Source organism: Ascidiella aspersa, chromosome 9, assembly GCF_963924565.1.
Source record: "Ascidiella aspersa chromosome 9, kaAscAspe10.2, whole genome shotgun sequence".
NCBI classification, from domain to species: Eukaryota; Metazoa; Chordata; class Ascidiacea; order Phlebobranchia; family Ascidiidae; genus Ascidiella; species Ascidiella aspersa.
This window is the reverse complement of record NC_139455.1, coordinates 5,065,034-5,091,956: the sequence shown is the minus strand read 5'-3', so window position 1 is coordinate 5,091,956 and position 26,923 is coordinate 5,065,034. Positions and strand designations below refer to the sequence as shown.

Below are 26,923 nucleotides of genomic sequence, written 5' to 3'. Positions count from 1 at the left end.
CAGCAACAGACAGCATTTTGATATAAGCATTTTGTTGGTGTAAAGCGTTTAAATGAATTGTTTTGCAGATTAGTCTGGTTAGATATTCTGCCTGTATCTTTGTTTGCTTTGCATTTCAAAGAGGTTGTTTTACCATATAAGATGACTCAAAACCTGGGTTCTATGGTTGCGCTTTTTGTCGTTTTAACTAGCCATTGAAAGTCGTATTCAGTTGTCGGTATTCCTGTATCTAGTCGGCGTTCACCTTTTACATGATTTTCGTGTAACGCAAACATGATGAGAGTTCACTTAGGATGTTTGTAGCTTTGCATGTACGATGGTATTATGCCTGATGCTTGTCTTATCTCGACAAATCTGAACTACAAATGTGTATTAGCGTTTTAAATGTTTCGCACTGCATAAGTTATACGCGATTTTTGCAAACAAACCGGAAAATGTTCTTTAAAAAGTAGCGTTAGTTAAAGTTAAAATCTGGACCATTGGATTAAGTAACATTGGTTTTAACATCATGCTACGATTTTCCGTATTTGTCAAGTGAAAAGTGAAACTATAAAATGCAATCTAGCAAAACAGTGTATGCGCACTAAGATGTGCATTTTCTATTTGTAAGGTGTGCGAAGTTATGAATAAGTTGTTAACAACGGAAAAGAGGTTGAAGATGCATTGGCTTAGATCAGTGATTCTGGACGCTTCATGGTTCGTTGCCCAATCGTAAAAAAGTCTCTTTGTTTATATTACCTAGAGCTTAAAAATGTTTTCAAGTTACATAGCCTGTTGTTTTATGTCTAAATGCACCAAGAAACAATAAAAATGCCTAAATTCTTTTAATATACCTAATCTCTGCGAGCCATTTTTTAGTTTTACCATCAGTTTAATTTTGATTTTTTTAACCAAGACTGATACAGTTCAGGCGATTGTACTCTATTAATTCCGTATTAATGCCTTAAAAACACAGTGTTGAAAACTTAGTCTACCACAGCGTTTGGGTGAACAGGCCAGATGTTCGCCGAAGCGTAAACGGGCCAGTTGTTCGCCAAATAATGGTCGCCATATTTTGTTTGCGTCCTGTGGGTGCGGCCTCTGTGTCACAAAAGGCGCCTTTATCATTCAACGTTTGTCTGATGACGCCACTATGAAAAACGCAAAGTCTTTTGGAGAACCCGCGCTTAGCGCTTCACATTTGTAAAAAAGACATTCTCTGTTTCCAATAACAAACGTTGTGTTTAACGGTTGAAAATGAAGCCGTATCAAAATAAAACTGTTGCTGTTTTTTTGTAGAACAAAGCTCGAAAATAAAGTAATGACCCACTTTGTTTAATGTAGACATATTTTTCATTGAGACTGCCGTAATTTTATTTGAGCCATATTACTATACCTTTTGGGGGTCTTATATTACCCTGCTGTCGAAATTAAGGCCATATTACACCTAGAAGCTTTTGTGAAAAAAACCTAAATTTTGTGATATGAACAAAGCAGAATCATCTATTTGGTTTTACTTTTGTTTTTTCGTCATTTTGTTACAGCAAATCTTTTACGTTTTCCCAGTTCTCTTATTGTATGATGGACGCCCAATCTCTCGCCCTTCTGTCAAAACAACAAAAAAACTCGATTTCAGGAGTATTTCCAAAGAAAAACCAAATAAGCGCACATAGCTACTATATTATTACTCCATAACGCTAACTGGAAGCTAAATAAATCTAAATAGATATTGAGCTTACTGCTTGCGATAATCGTAGGCAATTATATTCTTTTTCAAGAATTAGGGAGCAATAGCATTTTTGTAGTAAATGTATATTCATGATCGAATTATGTTGATTTTGAAGCCTTGTTATTTCTTTATGTTACAGCTCAAACACTTAAATTAGTAGCATAAAACTCAATCATTATAGGCAACGCTTTTAGGCCTGTCCCCTTATTTTGAATTAAGAAATACAACAGGTCACTTGTCTGTGAAAACAGTAGAGCAAATCAAGCAAGAAACAAGAAAAGAGCGGTAACCCAAGCTCATCCGATGGCATAAGTTAAGAACTGAACATGAAAAGCAACTATTTCTCCGGCTTTAATCCACGAGGACGGTACTCCTTGCTTTTGGTCTTTTTAGTTTGTTCCTACTTCGTGGTGTTTGTCTACTACGACAAGTACCTTTTCGAGTCGACGACCTTCGTGCTGAACTGGGTGACGACTAACGGTGAGCTACGCAAGGCACCGGCCTCACAAAGGCTATTTAACCTGGATCAGCGACTCTTGGAAAGGTGAAATGTGTTCTGGGTTGTTCTTGCTGCGTTTCATACGGTTTTCTAATATAATGCTTTTAAACTTATGCAAAAACATTTTAGGGACAGAAGACTTTGTATTGTCAACCACGTCTGCTAAAATAGCGTCTGATTTGTGATTGTTGCTGAAATCATTAAAAGGATAAAGTTCGATGATTTTTAAAATTTGAAACCTATATCTCACATACACATCAATGTCAGTTTCAAATATATATTCAATACAAAAAGGCATCAGATTGCATAACTTAATAAATCTACCATTTATTTTCGATGTGACCAGATAAAATGGCCATTATTCGAAAAAAGCATAGGCCATCCTTGCCAAGTCCGAGTACTCGAGGTTTAGGATCGTCGCCTCCTTAATAAAGACGTAAACTTTCAGCAGAAACCTGTGGTGTTCATTGTTTCGTTGCAACACACTGTTCTGTGAGCTTAAATATATGGGGTTTATATAGGGGATAATGGGGGTAAAAAAACAGTATCCAACACAGTTGAAACTCACTACGCCGGTGGGTAACAGGGGTTAGGGGTTATTGGGGTAAGATGGGGTAAGATGGGGCAATCACTTGACCCACCACAGTTCAAATGAACTGTTTTGTGGGTGGGTGAAAAACGTTCACTAAAAATAAGCAAGTGTATATTATTTTGGTTATACAGGGGTTAATGTTTGGGGGTATTTTTTGGGGGTTATACAGGGGTTAATGGAGTAATTACCTAACCCAGTTACAACACACTGTTATTTTGAATAACAGGGGTTAAGGGTTATTGGGGTAAGATGGGTCACTCACTTGACCCACAACAGTTCAAATACACTGTTCTGTGGGTGGGTCACTAAAAATAAACAGTGGCAATTTTCTTACTTTTCTTAACCAACTTATTCAGTGAAAACGGAACAAAGCGGTTTCTGATCCTTTACTGGATGCCCTTCTTCGGTCGGGTTTACAACAGCGAACACGTGTGTCCCAGTTGCCTGGTAACCTACGACCGGTCCGTCGTGTCCCGGGCCGACGCCGTCGTTTTCCACTGCGCCGAGATGCGTGACGACCCGAGCTGGTTGCCATGGCAGCATAGGAGCGACTGGCAGAGGTGGGTGTTTGAGGAATAATGGATTGTCCGCGTGACAACACTGCTGGTAGACGCATGTATGGTGGGGAAGACCGTGATCATTCAGTACTGTTAAATCCTGGGTTGTAATTACTTAATTCAACGACTTGACTTGACTTGTTTTGGGCAAAATGACTTGACATAAGTCTTTTGGGTAAATGACTTGACTTAGTTTGTAAGACAAATGAATTGAGATAAAATGAATTGTTTTCATTAATCATTTTGTTCATTCATTTTGTAACATTGTGAAGAATTAACATCCAAGTTACTTGACAACAGTTTTTTTCAATTCGCTATAGATCGTAAGGACGAAGGGTATATCCATAAAATAGATTCATATCCTTAACGCGATTATTTTCTGCCGTGAAAAGCTTTGACCACTATTCTACCTGTCAAGACAATATTCATGTTTTTTAACTTCACATAATTCTTTTTCGAACTTCTTTTAGTTAGTTAAAATAAATTACATGCAATTAATTCCAGGTGGGTTTGGATGTGTATGGAACCCCCCTGGAACGTGCGCCATGTGTTCCAAAAGACCCTGACACCCCTCAACGGGGTCTTCAACTGGACCATGACCTACCGCACGGATTCCGACATACTCGCTTCTTACGAGATGGTCGATATGGAACCAGATAATACGTAAGATCGATATTTGCAACTAAACCAATGACTTTATACATTTCAAAGCTTTTCTCACCCGCTTTCCTGAACAATGTAACAAATCACTCGCGTGAAGAAGAAAATAAAAATTTGATCAAGTCGTGGCCTACACTGTATGCAGCAATCAAATCAAATAATAAATCGCTTACGCGCAGATCAGTGGCAAATTATCCGGTTTTAGAGATGGATTTATGCGGGAATTCCATATTCAAACACTATACTAATGGACATGTTGACTGAGAGACAAAAATAAGCCATAATTTTTTCACATAATATCCGCTTTTTAACTAAGCCTATCATCTGTTAATTAAGTGGCTACTACCGCTAGGTATAGCATTGTTTTATCCCTAAAAATTCCTAATAGCATTTGTTGCATTTCACGACAAGTAAAATATCAACAACAAAAAGTAAAAGAACCAAAATAAATCACCAATAGAATTGGATTGTGAATCTATTATTGCTTCTTGGAATGTTTTCGACTTACACCCGTTTAAAAAAAATCCATGTTTTGTTTGAGCCGAGTCTATTTTGCGTTAAGCGGATTTGGCGCTGAATAAGTCAACAAATCTTGCATTTTTTGTAAATTAGTTTAAAAGTAGACTTGCACGCGAAAAACATAAACAGTCCTTCCGCTTTTAGTTTGTCCTTTATGATCCTCTTATAAAAGGCTTGTGCTTAAACTATTGCTCGTAGGCCTGCCATGGAGTGGACAAGGAGAAAGAACGCCAGCGCTCTTGGGGTTTGGGTGGTCTCCAACTGCCACGCGTCCAAGCGACGAGAGCTGATCACCAATCTATCAAAGTACATTGCCATAGACGAGTTCGGACACTGCTCGAAGAGAGTCTTATGTAAGGAGAAGGCATGTCAGGCCAGAGTCTTATCACAGTAAGTCAAACCATTCTGGCACACCACAGTCGGAAACTTTCAGGTTGCCTATGTGTGTCCATGGTGACTTACGTCTTAAAAAGTTGAAGTTTAAATAAGCTGTGGCCGAGTTAAGTTCATAACTTAATTTATAATACCGAAGAGTAAATATCAAAGTCAATACAGAATTAAAGGTAGCATATTTTAAACGTTTCGAAGAGTTTACATCATTTTCAACATACCTACTTGTCTATGAACTTCGATATTTATACTACGTCTAAATACATCCTCCGGCCCTTATGCTGCATAGTTTAATATTTGTGTAGGCTACTATAAATTGTCTCTTTTAAGTTTTATCGCCACACAATTTCTCTTGATGCGTCGAATGAATGGAATGCAAACATAAAACAGACAAAATGCAAAACCCTACAACAGGCAGCAACACCATATTGACTACCAATGTGCATATTATGCGATACTCGATCAAAAGCACTGCTGAGCTTCGCGATATTTGTAATAAAGCGGGTCGGGAACTAACAATAGCTATATCAAACTGTTGCTACCAGGCATGGTAATATAAATCAAAAAAAAGGTTTTGATTTATATTACAATAGCTATATCGCAGAGGTTAAGAGTTCGAACTCAGGGGCACCGGGTATACCTTAAAGGGGAATTCTGAAATGTTGCTCTGTGCAAATTACGAGAACTGCCTATTTAAAAGAAATCCGTTTATATTAGCAGCTTATCAATTTATAAAAACACTCTACCAGATACAAGTTCTACTTCGCGCTGGAAAACTCAATGTGCAAGGATTACATCACCGAGAAGTTCTGGCGCAACGGTCTCGGCAGCCGGGCGGTTCCGGTGGTCATGGGGCCGTCCCGGGCCGAATACGAGTTGGTGGCGCCGCCGCACTCGTTCGTGCACGTTGACGACTTCGCCAGCGCCCGCCAACTCGCCGATTACCTGATCGAACTCAACCAGGACGACGCCGCCTACTCAAAGTACCTCGAGTGGAGGCTGGACTCGGACTGGAAACGCAGGCAAATCGCCAAAGCGCGCCAAGCAAATGCTACAGGCCTGCTGAACAGTCGCCTTTACAATAAGAACAAGGTTGGCGTATGCGGCCTTTGCAACGAACTGCGGCGAGGCGCCCCAGTCAAGACGGTCGAACACTTGGACAGCTGGTGGTTTGGCCCCGGGTATTCCCCCGGGGGCGACGAGATACCCCTGTGCGCACGCCACACCCGGAGTGGCTTCCCCCTTCGATGGGTCATCACCCTCGCCTACTCGCTCCTCTTTTTGGGGGCCGTTCTGGCGGTGACTTGCCGTTGTTGCTGTTCGAAAAGTAAGACGACCAGTTGGGGTGGTTGAACCTCTTAGAGAAGTTGCTCTCGACCTGCGACGCGAATACCGTCATAGCATAGAATATTAATTACATAATTAGTATTCTATAGTCATACTGGGATATACGCGAATGCTTTCCAGGTGGTACGAAAGCAGCTATCAGGTCTTCACAGGCTGGATTCTTACAATCCCCCCCCCCCCCCTTGGGGTAGTTTAACATAGGGTGGAAACATCCTTATCCGCCCTGAAGGTTAAAACGTTATACCCACCTTTGGGTTGTTTACGGAAAATAGACCCGAAGGGCATAAAAATTGAGCCACTAGCGAGATAGATATTTCCACCTTTTCGATTTAAAGTGCATCAGGATTTTATTAAAAAATTATAACGTGTAATATTGTTTCGCCTGCCGTAATTATTTTGCCACAATAAATCACCCTACATTCTAAAATCTGCGGCTGGCGCTATGCGCTATAACGTTATTATTCGTATTTATTTTGCTTTAATTAACGTTAGCAGATAAAGACCGCAATGGTTCCCTTTGAAATTTGAAACCAGGTGGTAGCCAATGACAGTAAAAAATAAGTTGATGCAATTGCTATCAAAAACTGTCTTAAAGCTTTACACATGGGCGCAAAATTGTGGTTTCGATAATGTCGGATCGGCCGATAACCGATATAGTCGTTGTATATCGCCTATGCAAGAGTAGCGTTGGTAGCATTTCGTTTCTAAACTGCTACAAGTATTTTGAAAAGATGTAAAGATTTTGAGTCAAGTATAACTGTGAAAAAATGCGGTGCGATATTAATCATACACCTATGTCCTATATTGCCGTAACGTTTTTTTCAAGTTTTAATTTTCTATTACTTTGAAATTGGTCTTCAGCTACTGTCGGTATCTACATAGTAGAGACGTTTTCGTCCATATGTCCAATTTAAATTACCACTTAAAGTAATTAGGGCCGATTCTAAGTTTTTCTACAAGCATTAAGTTTGTTAATCTCAGTTTGGTATTTTTAGTAATATTTATCTATTTCAACCACGGTGCTTTCATCTTTAACAAGCCTTTCGTCGAATCATTGTTTGGTCGTGGAAATTCCATGCAACTATTTGTCACGTTATAGCCGCTCATAACACCATCCTTTAAAGTTATGCATTTATACCTCTTTATATACGCAAGAACTGTGTTTTAATATATCACTATACATTTCCGAACATTATATGCCTTATGTGTTCTGTGTGAAAGTTGTTACTTGCTCGTGTAGAATGATGTGACGTGCCGTGCTTAACTAAGGTTACAATAAATAGATTTCAAAGTTTTATGCTTCTGAGACCTTTAGGGTTGGTTCGTCTCTTTATATATTACCAGAAACTCAGACCACTTTTTAAAGTGTTTTCTAACCAATGTAGTTCGAAAAGTGGTCAATTGATTAAATTGATCCTGTTGTTTTATATCTAAATGCACCAAGAAACAATAAAAATGCCTAAATTCTTTTAATATACCCAATCTCTGCGAGCCATTTTTTAGTTTTACCAAAGATAGCATCAGTTTAATTTTGATTTTTTTAACCAAGACTGATACAGTTCAGGCGATTGTACTTTATTAGTTCCGTATTAATGCCTTAAAAACACAGTGTTGAAAACTTAGTCTACCACAGCGTTTGGGTGAACAGGCCAGTTGTTCAACCAAGCGTAAACGGGCCAGTTGTTCGCCAAATAATGGCCGCCATATTTTGTTTGCGTACTGTGGGTGCGGCCTCTGTGTCACAAAAGGCGCCTTTATCATTCAACGTTTGTCTGATGACGTCACTATGAAAAACGCAAAGTCTTTTGGAGAACCCGCGCTTAGCGCTTCACATTTGTAAAAAAGACATTCTCTGTTTCCAATAACAAACGTTGTGTTTAACGTTTGAAAATGAATCCGTATCAAAATAAAACTGTTGCTGTTTTTTGTAGAACAAAGCTCGAAAATAAAGTAATGACCCACTTTGTTTAATGTAGACATATTTTTGATTGAGACTGCCGTAATTTTAATTGAGCCATTTTACTATACCTTTAGGGGGTCTTATATTACCCTGCTGTCGAAATTAAGGCCATATCACACCTAGAAGCTTTTGTGAAAAAAAAAACGTAAATTTTGTGATATGAACAAAGCAGAATCATCTATTTGGTTTTACTTTTGTTTTTTTCGTCATTTTATTACAGCAAATCTTTTACGTTTTTCCAGTTCTCTTATAGTGTTGTTCAACGCTTATTGTATAATGGACGCACCATCTCTCGACCTTTTGTCAAAACAACAATTATACAAATTGTGCTTTTCGCGTTAATTGACTCGATTTCCGGAGTATTTCCAAAAACGCAAAATTTTTCGAAATACGCTAATAGGCGCACAAAGCTACTATATTATTACTCCATAACGCTAATAGGAGCTAAATAAATTTAAATAGATATTGAGCTTACTGCTTGCGCTACTGGCAGACAATTATATTATTTTTTTAAGAATTAGGGATCAATAGCCTTGTATTAATAACATTTTGTAGCAAATGTAGATATTAATTATCGAGTTTATGGTTGTACACTTTTGGAGCCTTGGTATTTCCTTTTGTTTACAGCTCAAATTCTTTTGAGTAAATTAGTAGCAAAAAAACAATCATTATAGGCAACGTTTTTAAGAAAAACTGAGCATGAAAAGCAACTATTTCTCCGGCTTTAATCCACGACGACGGTACTCCTTGCTTTTGGTCTTTTTAGTTTGTTCCTACTTCGTGGTGTTTGTCTACTACGACAAGTACCTTTTCGAGTCGACGATCTTCGTGCTGAACTGGGTGACGACTAACGGTGAGCTACGCAAGGCACCGGCTTCACAAAGGCTATTTAACCTGGATCAGCGACTCTTGGAAAGGTGAAATGTGTTCTGGGTTGTTCTTGCTGCGTTTCATACGGTTTTCTAATATAATGCTTTTAAACTTATGCAAAAACATTTTAGGGACAGAAGACTTTGTATTGTCAACCACGTCTGCTAAAATAGCGTCTGATTTGTGATTTTTGCTGAAATCATTAAAAGGATAACTTTAAGTTCGATGATTTTTTGAAATTTGAAACCTAAATCTCACATACACATCAATGTCAGTTTCAAATATATATTCAATGCAAAAAGGAATCAGATTGCATAACTTAATCAATGTACCATTTATTTTCGATGTGACCAGATAAAATGGCCATTATTCGAAAAAAGCATAGGCCACCCTTGCCAAGGCCGAGTACTCGAGGTTTAGGATCGTCGCCTCCTTAATAAAGACGTAAACTTTCAGCAGATACCTGTGGTGTTCATTGTTTCGTTGCAACACATTGTTCTGTGGGTTTAAATATATGGGGGTTATATAGGGGATAATGGGGTAATCACTTAACTCAGTATCCAACACAGTTGAAACTCACTACGCCGGTGAGTAACAAAAACGTTCACTAAAAATAAGCAAGTGTAATTTTTTTTGGTTATACAGGGGTTAATGTTTGGGGGTATTTTGGGGGGGTTATACAGGGGTTAAAGGATTAATCTCCTAACCCAGTTGCAACACACTGTTATTTTGGATAACAGGGGTTAAGGGTTAATGGGGTAAGATGGGGCATTTACTTGACCAACAACATTTTAAATACACTGTTTTATGGGTGGGTGAAAAACATTCACTAAAATAAGCAGCTGCAATTTTCTTACTTTTCTTAATCAACTTATTCAGTGAAAACGGAACAAAGCGGTTTCTGATCCTTTACTGGATGCCCTTCTTCGGTCAGGTTTACAACAGCGAACACGTGTGTCCCGGTTGCCTGGTAACCTACGACCGGTCCGTCGTGTCCCGGGCCGACGCCGTCGTTTTCCACTGCGCAGAGATGCGTGACGACCCGAGCTGGTTGCCATGGCAGCACAGGAGCGAGTGGCAGAGGTGGGTGTTTGTAACAGAAAGGCTTGACTTAGTGACAACACTGCTGGTAGACGCATAGGGTGAGGATCGCCGTGATTATTTAGTACTGTTAAATCCTGGGTTGTAATTACTTAAGTCAATGACTTTACTTCAGGGCACTTAAGTCGCTGTTTTCGAATGACTTGAGTCTGTTGGGTAAATGACTTGATATGACATAAATCACTATTCTTAAGAAGAGTTGGCCACTGTTTCAATTCGATATTTTTTTCGCAGAAAGAAAGTCGTTTTGGAGAATTACTAGACTTTGAATCCAGTCACTTAAAAATATCTTATTCAAAGGATTGGGTGTCAAAACATAAACATAGGAGGCCAGTGTTTGTGGCACTGAAGTTGTGCAGTGCCGTAAAGATTCATTGTGAATAAATCAACAAGTCACTTAATTGACAACAGTTTTTCAATTAGCTATAGATCGTTAGGAACCAATGGTATATCAATAAAATAGCCAGATTCATATCCTCAACGTGATTATTTTTTGCCATGTAAAGCTCTGACCACTATTAAGCATGTGAAGACAAGTCAACGTACTCTTTTAACTTCAAATGGTTCTCTTTAGAACTGTTTCTATTTAGTTCAAGTAAATTGCATACACATTTTTTCAGGTGGGTTTGGATGTGTATGGAACCCCCCTGGAACGTGCGCCACGTGTTCCAAAAGACCCTGACACCCCTCAACGGGGTCTTCAACTGGACCATGACCTACCGCACGGATTCCGACATACTCGCCTCCTACGAAATGGTCGATATGGAACCAGATAATACGTAAGATCGATATTTGCAAGTAAACCACAGTTTTTACTCATTTGAAAGCTTTTCTTACCCACTTTTCTGGACAATGTACCAAATCACTCGTGTGAAATGATCCTGGTGTTGCAGGCCTACATTGTATGCAGCAATCAAATCAAATAAAAAATCACTTACACGCAGATCAGTGGCATATTTTCCGGTTTTAGAGATGGATGCGGTAATTCCATATTCAAACACTACATGTGGACATGTTGACTGAGAGACTTTTTTCACATAATATCAGCTTTTTAAATTTTTTCACATAATATCAGCTTTTTAGCTAAGCCTATCATCTGTTAATTAAGTGGCTACTTCCGCTAGGTATAGTATTACTTTATTCCTATAAATTCCTAATAGCATTTGTTGCGTTTCACGACAAGTAAAATATCAACAACAAAAGATAAAAAAAAAAAATTCGCCAATGCAATTCGACCGTGGATCTATCATTGCTTCTAGCAATGTTTTTGACTTACCCCTTTAAAAAAACAAAAAAATCCATGTTTTGTTTGAGCCGAGTCTATTTTGTGTTAAACGGATTTGTCGTTGAATATAGTCTAGTATTCTTTTATGGTTTGTAAAGAGTTTCAAAAGTAGACATCTACCCGAAAAATATAAGCATTTCTTCTGCTTTAAGTTTGCCCGCTACGGTCTCCGAAAACTGACTTGTGACCAAAATATTCAGGCCTGCCATGGAGTGGACAAGGAGAAAGAACGCCAGCGCTCTTGGGGTTTGGGTGGTATCCAACTGCCACGCGGCCAAGCGACGAGAGCTGATCACCAATCTATCAAAGTACATCACCATAGACGAGTTTGGACACTGCTCGAAGAGAGTCTTATGCAAGGAGAAGGCATGTCAGGCCAGAGTCTTGTCACAGTAAGTCAAACCATTCTGGCACACCATAGTGTTTCTTAAACAGGTAAATGGTTCACCCCAGGGTGAATAAAATTTTTGCGGGGGTGAACCAACCAGAAGGGGTGAATAAGGGTGAACCGTCAGAAATGGGTGATAGCTTGCGAAACAACCTAAGTCATTTTGTGCTGTTATATATAAACGAGATAGGTTTATCATATCATGAAACAAGGGTTAATGAAATTTGGAGATAATGCTAGGAGTGATCAAAACTAAAAATGTTCAAGAAGCACTGGCCTATAGGTTCATGGTGCCTCATGTTTCTTTAATACACCGCTTGCAAATATACTAGTAATTAAAAAGGTAAAGTTTAATATCCTCCGGCCCTTATGCCCCATATAGTTTAATACTAATGTTCTACAAATTGTATCTTTTAACCTTCAATCGCCACACAATTTATCTCGATGCGTCCATTGAATGAAATCCAAACATAAAACGGACAAAATGCAAAACCCTACAATAGGCACCAAAACCATATTGATTACCAAAGTGCATATAATATGCGATATGCAATCGCACACGCATCGAAAGCACATTTGAGGTTCGCGATCTTTGTGGTGAACCGGGTCGGGAACTAACCATAGCTATATCGTAGAGGTCGAGAGTTCGAATCTCAGAGGCGCCTGGTGTACTTTAAAGGGGAATTCTAACATATTGAGATATGAAAATTACGAGTATTATCCATTTGATAGAAATCCGTTTATATTAGCAGCTTATAAATATATAAAAAACTCCACCAGATACAAGTTCTACTTCGCGCTGGAAAACTCTCAGTGCAAGGATTACATCACCGAAAAATTCTGGCGCAACGGCCTCGCCAGCCAGGCGGTTCCGGTGGTCATGGGGCCGTCCCGGGCCGACTACGAGTTTGTGGCGCCGCCGCACTCGTTCGTGCACGTCGACGACTTCGCCAGCGCCCGCCAACTCGCCGATTACCTGATCGAACTCGACCAGGACGACGCCGCCTACTCAAAGTACCTCGAGTGGAGGCTGGACTCGGACTGGAAACGCAGGCAAATCGCCAAAGCGCGCCAAGCAAAGGCTACAGGACTGCTGAACAGTCGCCTTTACAATAAGAACAAGGTTGGCGTATGCGGCCTTTGCAACGAATTGCGGCGAGGCGCCCCAGTCAAGACGGTCGAGCACTTGGACAGCTGGTGGTTCGGCCCAGGGTATTCCCCCGGGGGCAACGAGATACCCCTGTGCGCGCGCGACACCCGGAGTGGCTTCCCCCTTCGATGGGTCATCACCCTCGCCTACTCGCTCCTCTTTTGGGGGGCCGTTCTTGCGGTGACGTGCCGCTGTTGCTGTTTAAAGCTCTTGAAGCAGTGCTTCTCGACCTGCGACACGAAAACCGTCATAGCATAGAATACTAATTATGTAATTATACTGGGATATACGCGAATGCTTTCCAGGTGGTACGAAAGCAGCTATCAGGTCACAGGCTGGATTCGTACAATTCCTCCCCATTTGTGACAGTTTAACATAGGGCGTAAACATCCTTATCCGCCCTGAAGGTTAGGTATCCACCTTTGGGTTGTACGGAAATAGAAGGCAGGGACATAAACATTGATCCACTAGCGAGATAGATATTTCCACCTTTTCGATTTAAGGTGCATGAGGATTTTATTAAAAAATTATAAAGTGTAATATTGTTTCGCCTGCCGTAATTACTTTGCCACAATAAATCACCCTACATTCTAAAATCTGCGTCTGGCGCTATGCGCTATAACGCTATTATTCGTATTTATTTTGCTTTAATTAACGTTAGCAGATAAAGACCGCAATGGTTCCCTTTGAAATTTGAAACCAGGTGGTAGCCAATGACAGTAAAAAATAAGTTGATGCTATTGTCATCAAAAACTGTCTTAAAGCTTTACACATAGGCGTCAACGTGTGGTTTCCGATAATGTCGGATCGGCCGATAACCGATATCTAGTCTTTGTATATCGCCTATGCTGTAAAGATTTTGAGTCGGTACTAACTGTCAAAATATGATGCCTGATACTAATCGTACACCTTTGTCCTATAACGTCGTAACGTTTTTCGTGCAAGTTTTGCGAAATCTTAATTTTCTATTACTTTAAAGTTGTTCTTCATCTACTGTCACTCTGTCAGTATCTACATAGTAGAGACATTTTCGTCCATATGTCTAATTAAAAATAGGGCCGATTTGAAGTTTTTCGTCAAGCATTACGTTTGTTAGTCTCGGTTTTGGTATTTTGAGTAATATTTATCTATTTCAACGGCGGTGCTTTTATGTTTGACAAAAATGACACGCACTATGCAAACCTTTAGGAACAGAGTTTCCCTTTCTTTGAATCATTGTTCTGGTGCGGACATCCCATGCAACTATTTGTCACGTTATAGCCGCTCATAACACCATCCTTTAAAGTTATGCATTTATACCTCTCTATATACGCAAGAACTGTGTTTTAATACATCACCATACATTTCCGAACACTATTATGCCTTATGTGTTCTGTGTGAAAGTTGTTACTTGCTCGTGTAAAATGATGTGACGTGCCGTGCTTAACCAAGGTTACAATAAATAGATTTCAAAATTTTATGCTTCTGAGACCTTTAGGGTTGGTTCGTCTCTTTATATATTACCAGAAACTCAGACCACTTTTTAAAGTGTTTTCTAACCAATGTAGTTCGAAAAGAGGTCAATTGATTTTGAAAAGTTTTTTTGGGGTTATTATAAAGGCTGGAGGCAGGGCTGCGGAGTCGGTTAAAAATAACCCGAGTCCGACTCGGGCCCAAAAAATAAACCCGAGTCCGACTTCCGAGTCCCGAGTCCGACTCCGCAGCCCTGCTTGGAGGTACTTTTGTTTGGAGTATATGGTCACAGTTAGGTTATACTTCGTAGCACTGTTCTACTTCTCGTTGATAAGTGGAAGCTTTGGTAAAACTCGTTAGCACGATTGTCAGTGTTTATAAGTCACCCTCTGTCTACAGTGTAACACAGTGTCGTTTGTCTGGCTTTACTCCTTTAACAATTAGGACGAAAAGCAATCGTTCTACAAACTTAATATTCCACAAAAAAAGGCATAAAGGGCTTTTATAGAATAAATATATATCAAAGTAATTTAACAAAAACATTGCATATTTGTGGACAGGTGTAACGCAATATAAATATACTTGTAAATTAAACAAGGAAACTTTGCATACAAAACCTAGAAACTTTGCATGCAACCCCAATATGTTGTATAAAATAAATAAATAAATTGATTAAACTTCTATAAACATATTCGCAACAGCGCCAAGGTTGTTTTTTTTGCAATAGTTTAACGGAATCACTAAGTAAGGAAGGAGACAACTACCGTACACAGTGTGATTTTCGAAAAGAAACAACAAGATAAATATTGGTCACTATAAAGAAAGGCTCGGAATTGTCCAGGCTTTGTATGTCTTTGATAAAAAGATAACAGCTAATAGAAAACCTTCCGGTGAATATATAGTGGCAAATCATTAGTAAGGAAAGGCATAACTGAAAAAGATGAATATTTTTCGAAATGCACGCATTGTTTCCACCCCCCAACAGTAGTTTTAAGTACCTATATAAGTGGCAAAATAACTGTTAAAAATTCAGAGGTATCTGAAAACTAAAACTTATTTAAGTCAGTTGTTTCTTTTAGCTATAGCCGATGTAAATTATACATACGTAGCATCCTTCAGACAAAATAACAAAAAACAATACTAGGTAATAATTGACGACATGATGTGTGCCGAAAGGGCAACTCGGGACTCCTACAACGACGTGAAATTGCCCAAAACTCGAGTCCGGCGAGCGCAGTTCCAACTTTTCGAAACTGATAGGTCAATCTATAAAATTGTAAAAGTTAAATAGCATATGGTGGATATTTTCCATCCACGTATAATGAGTGGATTAATTATATAACACCTATATAAGTGGGTTGCTATAGTATATCCACTGTATTTAGTTACGTAAATTGGCGAAATACAGGCTGTGGAGTCTGAGCCGGAATAGAGACTCGAAAACGCAGATTTGGCCGGAGTAGGACTCTGAACTCGGGAGTCGGACTCGGTTTATTTCTAACCGACTCCGCAGCCCAGGGTTACAAGATGGGGCAGCGTTTACCCCGACGGATACAAAAACGCGCGAAGTAGGGGCTTTGGTAGAAGCGCTGAAAGAAGAAGATCAGCAGGGCCACCAGAAGAAACCCACCCGAGTAGCTCGCCGTCACGATCCAGTGATTTGAGTAGCCGCTGACGCCTGACCTGACGTCACAAATCGGGAATTGCGTCATAGCGCTGGTGTAGCCCCGTCCGAACCACCACTGGTCCAGGTCGTCCACTACGCGCGGTGTCGCGTTGTTCCGCGCGGAGTCTAGCAGTTTGGAGCAAAGTCCACAAACTCCGGAGTTACCCGGGTCCTCAGCGTATCTTCTAAAGGCAGACGACTCTTTCGGAATCGCGCTCAGCCTTTTCGCTTTCCAGTCCGAGTCCAGCCTCCACTCGAGGTACTTTGAGTAGGCGACGTCGTCCTGGTCGAGTTTGATCAGGTACTCGGCGAGTTGGCGGGCGCTGGCGAAGTCGTCGACGTGCACGAACGAGTGCGGCGGCGCCACCAACTCGTAGTCGGCCCGGGACGGCCCCATGACCACCGGAACCGCCTGGCCCCCGAGGCCGTTGTACCAGAACTTTTCGGTGATGTAATCCTTGCAGCGCGAGTTTTCCAGTGCGAAGTAGAACTTGTATCTGCCGAAAAAGCGACGTCCAGGTTACAAGTTCAAATCATTACTTGCACCGCAAGTTCTCCAACGCAAAGTAGATCTTGTAGTAGATTTTTAACAACATTATAAGCTGCTAGTTTCTACTTATATAGCTATTATAATGCTCAGGGAAAGATATTTGGAAAATCTAAACAAGTGTGATATCTGCTCAATTGGTAAGTCTCCTACAACTCTTCGTGTACGATTATAGTACAATAAATCAAAACATTGAGTTCATGTTCCAGTTTCGTTTATTGTGACATTTAGTGAATTATTAAACGAAATTCTAGTAGGGGTGCCGCAAAGTATTTATTGTTTCTGAGGGGTTCCGCAAGCCAAATAAGGTTGGAAACCACCGCTCTAGATGAATGGTCTCCAATCCGTGTGTCGCGACCTCATGCGGGGTTGCCTAAAACTTCAATTGCGTCGCCATCACTCAGCAATTTCTGAAGTTTTAGTAGTTTCTCAGTGTATTACATTTTAAGTAAATTAAAAGTTTTGTGATTCATATGGGGTAAGTTTAAATTCATGTGTTAATTGAAACTTCCCATTTTGGTAGACATGTGTAGGGCCACAGTTGGCTGGAATTGTGTACAATTTGAGCCTAAAATCAATCGCTCGTGGTATTTAGTTCTTAGTGTTGTAAACAAGTCATTTAAAAATGGCTCAAGTCCTAGTCAAGTCATTTGTAAAATAACTGTAGTCTAAGTCAAGTCATTTGTAAAATACCTTAAGTCCAGGTCAAGTCTTTTTGAACAAATGACAAGTCAAGTCCTAGTCAATTCATAATTGAAGCAAGTCAATTCCAGGTCAAGTCCTTGTTATAAACAATTACACGTTAAGCTTTTATAATTGGGTAAACTAGTTCGTGAGCAATACCTTAAATAAAAAATAGCAAAAAGCAAAAGAGGGCAATCAAATTGTTTTATGTGCAAAAATTATGATAAATAACCCAATTTTACGAAAAATGCTTAATGAAAACACTTAATTATAACCCAAGTCATTTGTTCAAAAGACTTAAGTCAAGTCAAGTCATTTTCCCAAAAGACTTAAGTCAAGTCAAGCCATTTCAAAACAGTGACTTAAGTGCACTTAAGTCAAGTCATTGACTCAAGCAATTACAACACCGGACTCTTATTTCGGGAAACAAACTGGCGTCGCGTGTAAACACCATTTCAATTTATTTAAATTGGAGTCGGTTAATAAAAGGGTTGGAGACCACTGCGCTATGGACGAATACCTGGAAACGACGCTCCAGACGGAAGCGACACGGCGATTGGCGCATTGCCCGAACTCGTCGATGCTGATGTACTTTCGCAGCTCATCGACCAGTTTCTGGCGTTCCGACACGTCACAGTTTGAAACGACCCAAGCCCCGAGCGACTTGGCCACTTTGGCCTTGATGACACGCTGCAGTTCCGCCCTGCGCAAGTGCCGAGTTTATTTTGTACGTATTGAAATGATCGTTTTACGTTAATATTTTTACGAATGCGCTCGACGTTGAAAACAACGGGTTGCTGTTGTTTGGTGTTCAATAGTTGTGGGCAGTGTTCTTAAGTTGAGCTATTTTGCGCGAAGTTTTTTTCGTGTGTCTTTACTCCATTTAAAACAGTTCACAACAATGGTTTTAACCTAAATGCGCTGTATTATATTTTTTCTTTGTTTCATAAACCCACAAGCTATGTGGAATCATACTCACAAAAGTGGACTTTTGCAATTTTTTTTTTGTTTTTTTGGTAAATATAACTAGGCGTTTGTGCAAATCTTTAAAGTCGTTGCATTGGGGGCATTTCATCGTAAGTAACACCAATTTATTTTATAAACAAGATTAACGTAATGTTTGCTTTTTTTTCGCTTAAGATTGTGAACTTTTCTTGATGCATAGATCGCACTGTGGGGTCAATATAGTGTTATTCTTTTTAAGTAGCCTTGCGTCGAATCTTTTTTTAAGGAAAACGTTTTTTTTTTTTAAGAAAAGCGGTTTTGTCAACTCTAATTTCAACAACGAGCTTCGCGCTTTTAACTTAATTTAAGCAGAAAAATTTTGATCAATTAGAACACGCTTCTTAAGTTACTCAAATACTGACAATACTTTGTGACGTAACTTATGACATCATATCTGAAGGCTTTTTTCGTGCCTGCAAATATTCATTCTCAATACAAGAAGAATTTTTTTAGTTTTAAGAGAAATATTAGAGGGGACAGTGTTTACGAATGCGTTGCTTGTGGGCGACATATGTGGTGTGAGTAGTAATAATAAATTATGCCAATTCTTAAACCGCCCGAGTAACGAGTTTCGCGCAATTACTTGTCGAGTTGTCGGTTACCCATTTTGACTCTAGTTACTATTTTTAAAGAATTTTGCTGACCACCTAAGACCCGGCATGTTTAATACAAAAGTAGAACAATCCGTACAATGTTGTAATCTTTATTCCAATTTTTTTTTTCTCAAAACAAACCTTGGTTGTCTTGTAGTTACGATATAAGCTTTAAATTTTCAACAACCCAAAGCAGGAAAAACAAAATTTAGTGAACTGAATTTTTGTATGTCCCGAATAGGTTTCCAGCAACCCAGTGTTCTTTCAACACGCCGCGAACATTTTCTTACCTAGTTATGGTTGGAAAATCGTACGCGAAAGGGGCCAGCACGTCAGAGTCCGTTCTGTACGTCATTGTCCAGTTGAAAACCCCGTTTAAAGGGGTCAGCGTTTTTTCGTACCTATACCGAACGTTCCAGGGCGGTTCCTTGCATGTCCAAACCCATCTGGAAAGCAAGCGATGTCACTAATTCGGCGTTTTTACCTCTTAAATGTTGAAAAACTCTTTGGTAGAAAAGAGCTGATTCAGTGCACATAAATAAAAAAGTTAGTCCATAGGGTCACAAAGATAACCAAACTGTGGTTTAGGGCGGCAAAACTTCCAAGCTTAACATCACAACTTCAAAAAATCAAAACCCTTAGACACTGCAAAAAAATACCAACACTTTGGCGTTGAATTAAACTAAAGGTAAAATTTTGGTCCACAGTTCGTATCAAAATCGTATCAAAAGAACGTATCAAAAGTTTGGCCAATCCAACAAGAAACGGAAATCTAAGCTCAACGCAAACCAAACATACTTCGGCAACAATTCTTTTAACGAAACGCCGGGCCGGACTGTTCTAACCTACTGTAACCCCTGTTCCGTTGCAGCAAAAATACTAAAATACGGTTACAAAGTTAATCAAAATCGTTTCAATTTCAAGAATATCCCGAAAAGCATAAGGCAGAAAGCAGTGGTTAAAGTACACCGAAACGCTCCTAAATGCGGCGTCCGGTGACTTGCTTCCGGAACTGCGTTCAAGTAAATATTTTTTTTTCGCCCAATTGATATTGACCATTTTGAAGGCTATGCCTTGTAGTTTATATCGTAAAAATCAGCGACAAAACTCGACATTTAGGTATTAAAATGGCTGAATATTAATATTTATAAAAATAAATAATAATATATTTTGATAAAAGTGTGTTTGCTGGATTGCTAAAGCCAATACAAGGACTGCACAAAAAATTGCAGCTTGTTAGCGGCACAACTTTCGTAGATATTGCCCCAAAACTAACTCGGCGCGCCAAGTTCGCCCAGCTGCAAAAAGTCATGTGCAGTTCACCTGGACGAGGTGTTTCTTCGACTGAGAGGCAGCCCGCCAACACCGTCAGTAATCTCGACACAATGGAAGACCACCGCGTCGGCGAAGGTCACCGTCGACTGGTCGTAGGTCATCACACATCCGGGACACTCATTCGCATGGTTGGTCAACCAGCCGAAGATAGGTTGCCACATCAAGATTACGGGAGTGTACTGGCCTGGCGAAGAACTGCGGCAAAGACGGGGCGTTTGTTTTTTTCAAGAAAATAAGTAATGTGCGTTAATTTTGCGTTTGAACGACTGTAATTGGCCAATTTCAAGGGTTTTGTGAGTTAAAATTGAGCCAAGTAGAAAAATGGTTTCTAATGTTATACTTGGCCTGATCTCAATCATCCAATTTGCAACAAGTCGTTTGATATTTTAGGACATCGCGACCCGATCCGAAGCCAAATGACGTCATTACTATGCCTAAACCAGTGTTTGTTAACCTTTTATACTTGGGGGCGCACCTAGAAACGTATAAAGGCGCACCTTGCGAGTGAAGCGAGCGCGAAATTTTTGAGGTGTACCAATATTTCTCTTAAATTGCCTGCATTTTTTATTATATGGGTTTTATAGTTGCATATCTTTAAAGGGACTTCCAGCCTTTGAGACTAAAAACGTTATTTTGTCTATAAAAGTCTTATTCCGATTAATTTACTTATTTCGATAAGTTTTTTACTAACGCTTGCGGCCCACCTAGCAGCCTTCCATGGCGCACCGGTTGAGAAACGCTGGCCTAAACAGATAAATTAAATCAAATTGAAACGTTCAGATGCACTTTATTCGGGGTTATTAGACCAAAATTGCCTTACTATTGAGAGTTTAGCTGTTAACGTACTATTGTTTGATAGTATAACATTAAAATGTGGTTATAACTGCGGTAAACTCCAAATCATGGCTAAGGTTTCTATGTTAATTTGGTATCGGATTGGCAGCGATACCAACCTAATATCGGACTATGGTAATCGTTGGTCAAAAACAAGTTCCAAAGGGGCCAGATCACAGCTGCTAGTAAACACATATCGTCACGCTCCTAACCAAATTGCCTAAGTCATCCCTTGTTACCATCTCGATCCATAGAAAAGTGCCTAAGTTATTTGTTTGCACAAGCGCATGGAAAATGACCTAAGAACGAGCTGAACATTTTTCTATGGATGAGGGTGGTAACAAGGAGTGACTGAAGCAAAAACTTTGAAAATGTGTAAAAAATGACTTAGACAATTTGGTTATGAGCGTGACGATATGTGTGTGTGTCCTTATTCATATCGGACTAGTACCGATACTATTACTTGGGATCGGGTATTGGTTCTGATGCGACACTATTGGACATCTCTACTTATAGGTGTTATTGTGTGTTCCCGCTTCGCTCACCTTTCGTGGAGGGGTCGATTAAAGTTAAACATGCCCCTTGCTTCAGGGTGCCGCTGCAAATTTGCCCTGGTGCGTTTCCAGTTGTGCGCCCACTGTGTCCATTCAAACAGCCTGCGGTCGAAGCAGACCAGCGTGACGACGTAAAGCAGCAGCAGGATGAAGTACAAGTGCTGGGCGCAACGTCGCATCGCTTTCGACCAGAGTTGGATCAATTACATTAATTTAGTTCGATTGCAATTACATAAGTTTTCTATTGCTGCTGAAATATGGAAAACAGTTTAAGTCTCGTCGCTTCCCAAAGAAAATAAACAACGTGGAACATTATTATTGAAACTTCAATTTTATCCATATCAATTGAGCTAAAATTTTAGCAAATTGCAATTACAAAGAATGGAAACGCCTCAATTACATTAAAAACTGTAATTTATTACATCAGTTACAAATTACAATTGATCTAAGTTTTCTATTGCTGCTGAAATATGGAAAACAGTTTAAGTCTCATCGCTTTGAACATTATTGAAACTTCAATTTTCTCAATATCAATCGAGCCGAAATTTTAGCAATATACAATTACACAAAATGAAAATGCCTTAAGTACATTACAATTACATTAAAAACTGTAATTAATTACATCGATTACAAATTACAATTGATCCAACTCTGTTTCGACTGATCGAAATCGGGCCGTCTGCTGTTTTCTTTTAGTAGAATTTAAGCGTTAGGCAATTGAGAACAGTAGAGACAGGATGGTTGCAAACGACTCTATTTAAAGAGTGGTTGGGTTACTCGTGCTCATGGGCGCCCGCACGGGGGGGAAAGGGGGGGCACTTCCCCCCCCCCCCCTGGAATTTCAAAATGCAATTATTACTATTATTTAGAAGTGTAATATATATTACTTATGAAGTTTAAAAATATTATACATTATCCATTGCCCCCCAGTGGCGTATCCAGGGAGGCGGGAGTTCTTAACCCCCTTTTTGTAAGTGATATTATCGTTTTTTGTTCGTTGTCATCGTAACAAACTGTTCGAAGCGGCGTGCTTTTTAAGTAATTTGATCACGTGCTTAATCTAATGCGAAACCAAAATCGAGCGCAAAACGCCGTTTTTCGTCTTTTGTTTGGTCGACCGTAAACGCTGGAAGTTTTCTCTTTCGTTATTATTTTAGGTTGACTGATTAGCAAGTGTGTATTCGACAATTGACAACGCTAAGTCAAACCTTCATTTTTTTTGTCGCTAAAAAACGTCGAGTTATACGCAGTATGTTCCTCGCTATTCGGTTTCTGCGCTAATCCGATGTTGGTGTAAAATCGACATTTGTTTAACTGAAGCAGATTCTTAAAAGGAGGTATAATGGTGACTGTCGTGTGGCGCGTTTTAAAGTCTCCATTTTTAAGTAATGATGGTTAACGCAAAATTATGCTCTGTAAGCATACTCTAAGACCACGTGCTAAGTGTGCAATAGACAACTTATTTCCCCCAACCGCAGCTCGTAATTTAGCTGACTTGGCACACTTCTCGGCGCAGATGTTGCGCTAATCGTGGCATAATAACACCCGGAAAAAACGATCTTCGTATAGTATTGCAGGTGGTGAAAGACGTGCTTGTAATTTAGCGCTCGTTTCGTTCATGGAACTTGAAAACAGCGCTGCTGATAGTCGAATTATGTGTGATTTTACCACAATTAATCACACTTATTTCACGGTCTTGGTTTGTTTTTTTGCCTGAAGCAAAAAAACGATTGCACACCGTGATTTCGCAGCTGGCACCTGACAGAATTGTCGATGACGCACGACGTGGTCGCTTTTGCTGGACGTATTTGGCTGTTTCTGATTAGTTTTTTTCTCACGTCTTGCAATCACCATTCTATGATGTCATCCTGTCACTGTTTTATGACGTCATTATTCAATAACGTCAGACGAAAAATAGCGGAATTCCCGAAGTTGAAAATTCAGAAACCCCCCTTTTTTGATTTTCTGGCTACGCCCCTCATTTCCCCCCCTGGAAAATTTTCTGCGGGCGCCCCTGCTCGTGCTCGTGTTCATCTATCCTCATTTCCTCTGTATGCGTGTGTGTTGCTTTCGGCAGATCGGGCTTTTGTTGCTTCATTCATTGTAAGGCAATGATTCAAAGCGGAATTTCGTGCATCTTTCAAAGCCCCGAAATTATAACTGCTTAAAATCCTTAATGAATGGTTGTATCTCATTTTCTTTTTATAGGAATCTTGAAATTATATAAATATACAGCATCTATAGCGGCTATGTAAACTCAATATATAGCTGAAATAAATACCGGTACAATTAAAATAAAGACTCGGCAGAGTCTATTTGTTTGGTACAGCATAACAAGCACTTTATTTGATTTACTGATCTTACTTTTTCTTACTTTTTCGACACTCGATTTTGAGCTCGTAGGGCTGATTGGGAGATCACACTTAAACATATTCGCTATATATGGTTTTATGTGTATAGCATACTATAGATGCATATTGTATATGCGTTGATATAGGAGCTTGTTTTTATTTCCTGTTTAACATCGATTAAGAGCGCCATTAACTCGCGTTTGTTTTGCGGTCCCCGAATTGAGAACCACGGTTTTAGGAGATCGGAAAGTTATCTATTGGTAATAAAACAACAATAAATACTGTTGGTATAAAGTAAGGCCCTCTGCGGACCAGCAATTGTAAACCACTGATAGACCAAACCGATTTTTAAATTTACTCAACTTGTGCGACTGAAAAGTTTCATAAAAAAATAAAAATACCTTACTAATTGGGAATGTTGGCTCCGATGAAGCTAATAACTTAACAGTAATATCTTTACATGGTGCAGTTTTTCAGAAATGTCAGCGTGATTTCGGAACACCGTTGTACTGTATTGTAGCCTTTCCTACAACAACGGAAGTAACTCATTAAAACTTCCATAAGTGATGTCTGGTTGAAAAGAGGTGACCTAACTGGCCTATACTTAATCCTATAACTTAACTACATGCCCCTTTACTTAATTGACATTGTTCTCGAGTAGATTCACAGTCACAAATCAATACATCTCAGCACCTGACAGCATAAACTTCTTTTCACCGCTTATAAGTTCCAATAGAATCGACAAAACTCACTGCTTTGTGCATCGGTCACACTTGACTGGACATCAATGAGTTACGTCGAGACGTTACATCAAACAAAAGGGTCAACTCACTACAAATGTTTTACGCCAGGTATCATCAAAAGTGTTTTGAATACCCTTAAGGACTGACGATAGCGTGCCAAATACAAAAATAGGTAAACATAATAATTGATTATTATTGAGTGAGCTTTATGTTCTCATTAATTGTTTTTAATTTAACCAATTCAGTTTGAATTCAATATTTTCGTTGACAAACAAACTATATATTGAAAATAGGTTCTACCGGCATATAACTCTTCAACCAACGTTTCGGCTTACTTTACGGCAAGCCTTCTTCAGGGACTGACACACATATAGCCAACAGAACGCAAAATACAATGACAGAAAGAAAAAAAGGAGATAAAAATGTGCGAGACGCATTTTATTTTTTGCGTCCTGTTGGCTATGTGGGTCAGTCCCTGACGAAGGCTTGCCGTATAGTAAGCCAAAACGTTGTTTGAAGAAATACATGCCAGAATAACCTATTTCAAATATACTATGGCTGGTAGCAACAGCATATTTAAACAAACTATATGCAGTATGCCTTTATTAAGTCAATATATAATTCAATGACCTTGTCTACCGTTTCACACTGTTCAAGTGGGCTGTCGAATCGTTAAGATAGATTTGAACAAAAATAATCTCCAACCTATCAATGACACTTTGCAAACCAGTACCCTGAGAATAACTGCAGTTAACGTAGTAGGGGAATACAAATATTTTGGCCAAAAGCTTAGCCACGTACATCGGATTATCTTTGATTTCGTAATGAATGGACCTAAGTGCACTTAAACCACTGTTTTCGACTGATTTGAGTTGAAACTAAGTGTTTTCATTAAACATTTCTCATCATAAAATTGGGTTATCTATCTTAAGTTTTGCACAGAAAACGAATTGCTTGCTATATGTTGGGTTTTCTAATATTTTAGTTGAGTTATTGCTCCTTATCGGTCGAGTTTACCATTTTGAAAAATTTATTGCTTAATTTTTATGACATGAAATTGACAAAATTGACTTGCTCTTATATCACTTGACTTGTCATTTATTCAAAATGATATGGCTTGGATTTAAGTTTTTCATAGACGACTTTTTTTTTACTCGTCTACTCAAGTCATTTTGAAATGATTTGTTTACAACACTGAAAAATTGCAACCGTTTCTATATTATTTGTAAAAAAACGTCTAGTTAACTGAAGCCATGTTCCGCGCGTTAAAACACACGCAACAACGGGAAGGCGATTTTACTCATTCTGCTGCTCAATTTTTAGTTTATATATTTTCCTACGCGGCGAATCCCCAGATAACCCTTTGTGACCCCCATGGGGGTCGCGACTCCCTAAGAACCACTGGTTTAACCAGAATTGTTGACTTGACAGTGAGTGTAATCATGCTTACGTGCACTTTTTTTTAAATGACTTGACGTTTGGACAAAGGACTAAAATAGGGTGTTTTTATAAAGCATTTTCATTTATAAAATTAAGTTATTATCTTATCTTATCTTTTGAAAGTTTTATTATTCTGACAATGTGTGACATTTTGACTTGAAGTTGACTTTCTCTAATTTTAATTATTACTTGATATGGGACACCGAGGACTTGGACTGGTCATTTTTTGGAAAATACTTGACTTGAACTTAAGTTATTTTACGTTGGAGTTGACTGGGTCTTTTCAAAATTATTTCCTTACAGCACTGATCAAATGCCTTTTAGCTGCACTGTTTTTAGGTCACACAACTTGCAGAGCTAAAAGTGTCCGATTTTTGAAGAAAAACTTCTCAGCCACAGGACAGAGCTACTTCTTTATATTACCACTCTAAATATTATTAAGAGAGAAACCTAAAATTTTAAGATAAGCTAGTAAATCTGAATTAACCTATTTCAAACATTAAAAACTCACGACCTGCAACTATCATCAATGATAAAACAATACAGTAGAATGTCATATAGTCTAATCTACATTTAAAAAAACACTAAGAAACGTTTTTCTCTGTTGTCTGCGAGTCACCACTAAACTGTTTCTCTCATCTCAAATAAAACACGACAGGACCAGCAAGACTGACTGAATTAAACGATTTTGTT

General features: G+C 39.2%; 2 protein-coding genes and 1 pseudogene across 3 annotated transcripts; 2 read left to right on the top strand and 1 right to left on the bottom strand.

The window, feature by feature from the left end:
• The first annotated feature begins 2,011 nt into the window (after positions 1–2,011).
• On the top strand, positions 2,012–7,464 carry LOC146132016 (alpha-(1,3)-fucosyltransferase 7-like). The gene is made up of 5 exons (XM_083397342.1): positions 2,012–2,252; positions 3,156–3,359; positions 3,861–4,019; positions 4,734–4,925; positions 5,675–7,464. The coding sequence occupies exons 1-5, from the start codon at positions 2,035–2,037 to the stop codon at positions 6,276–6,278; spliced, it is 1,377 nt and encodes a 458-aa protein (XP_083253468.1). The 5' UTR covers positions 2,012–2,034; the 3' UTR covers positions 6,279–7,464.
• Positions 7,465–8,931: 1,467 nt separating this feature from the next.
• Positions 8,932–13,284, top strand: LOC146132015 (alpha-(1,3)-fucosyltransferase 7-like). Its single transcript, XM_083397178.1, has 5 exons — positions 8,932–9,149; positions 9,982–10,185; positions 10,824–10,982; positions 11,689–11,880; positions 12,657–13,284. The coding sequence occupies exons 1-5, from the start codon at positions 8,932–8,934 to the stop codon at positions 13,282–13,284; spliced, it is 1,401 nt and encodes a 466-aa protein (XP_083253304.1).
• A 2,679-nt stretch (positions 13,285–15,963) lies between these two features.
• On the bottom strand, positions 15,964–21,932 carry LOC146132014 (alpha-(1,3)-fucosyltransferase 7-like; annotated as a pseudogene). The gene is made up of 5 exons (XR_014501684.1): positions 21,688–21,932; positions 20,297–20,503; positions 19,254–19,419; positions 17,896–18,065; positions 15,964–16,641 (listed from the first exon to the last, which is right to left on the bottom strand). The product of XR_014501684.1 is annotated as an alpha-(1,3)-fucosyltransferase 7-like (transcript).
• Between the last annotated feature and the right edge of the window lie 4,991 nt (positions 21,933–26,923).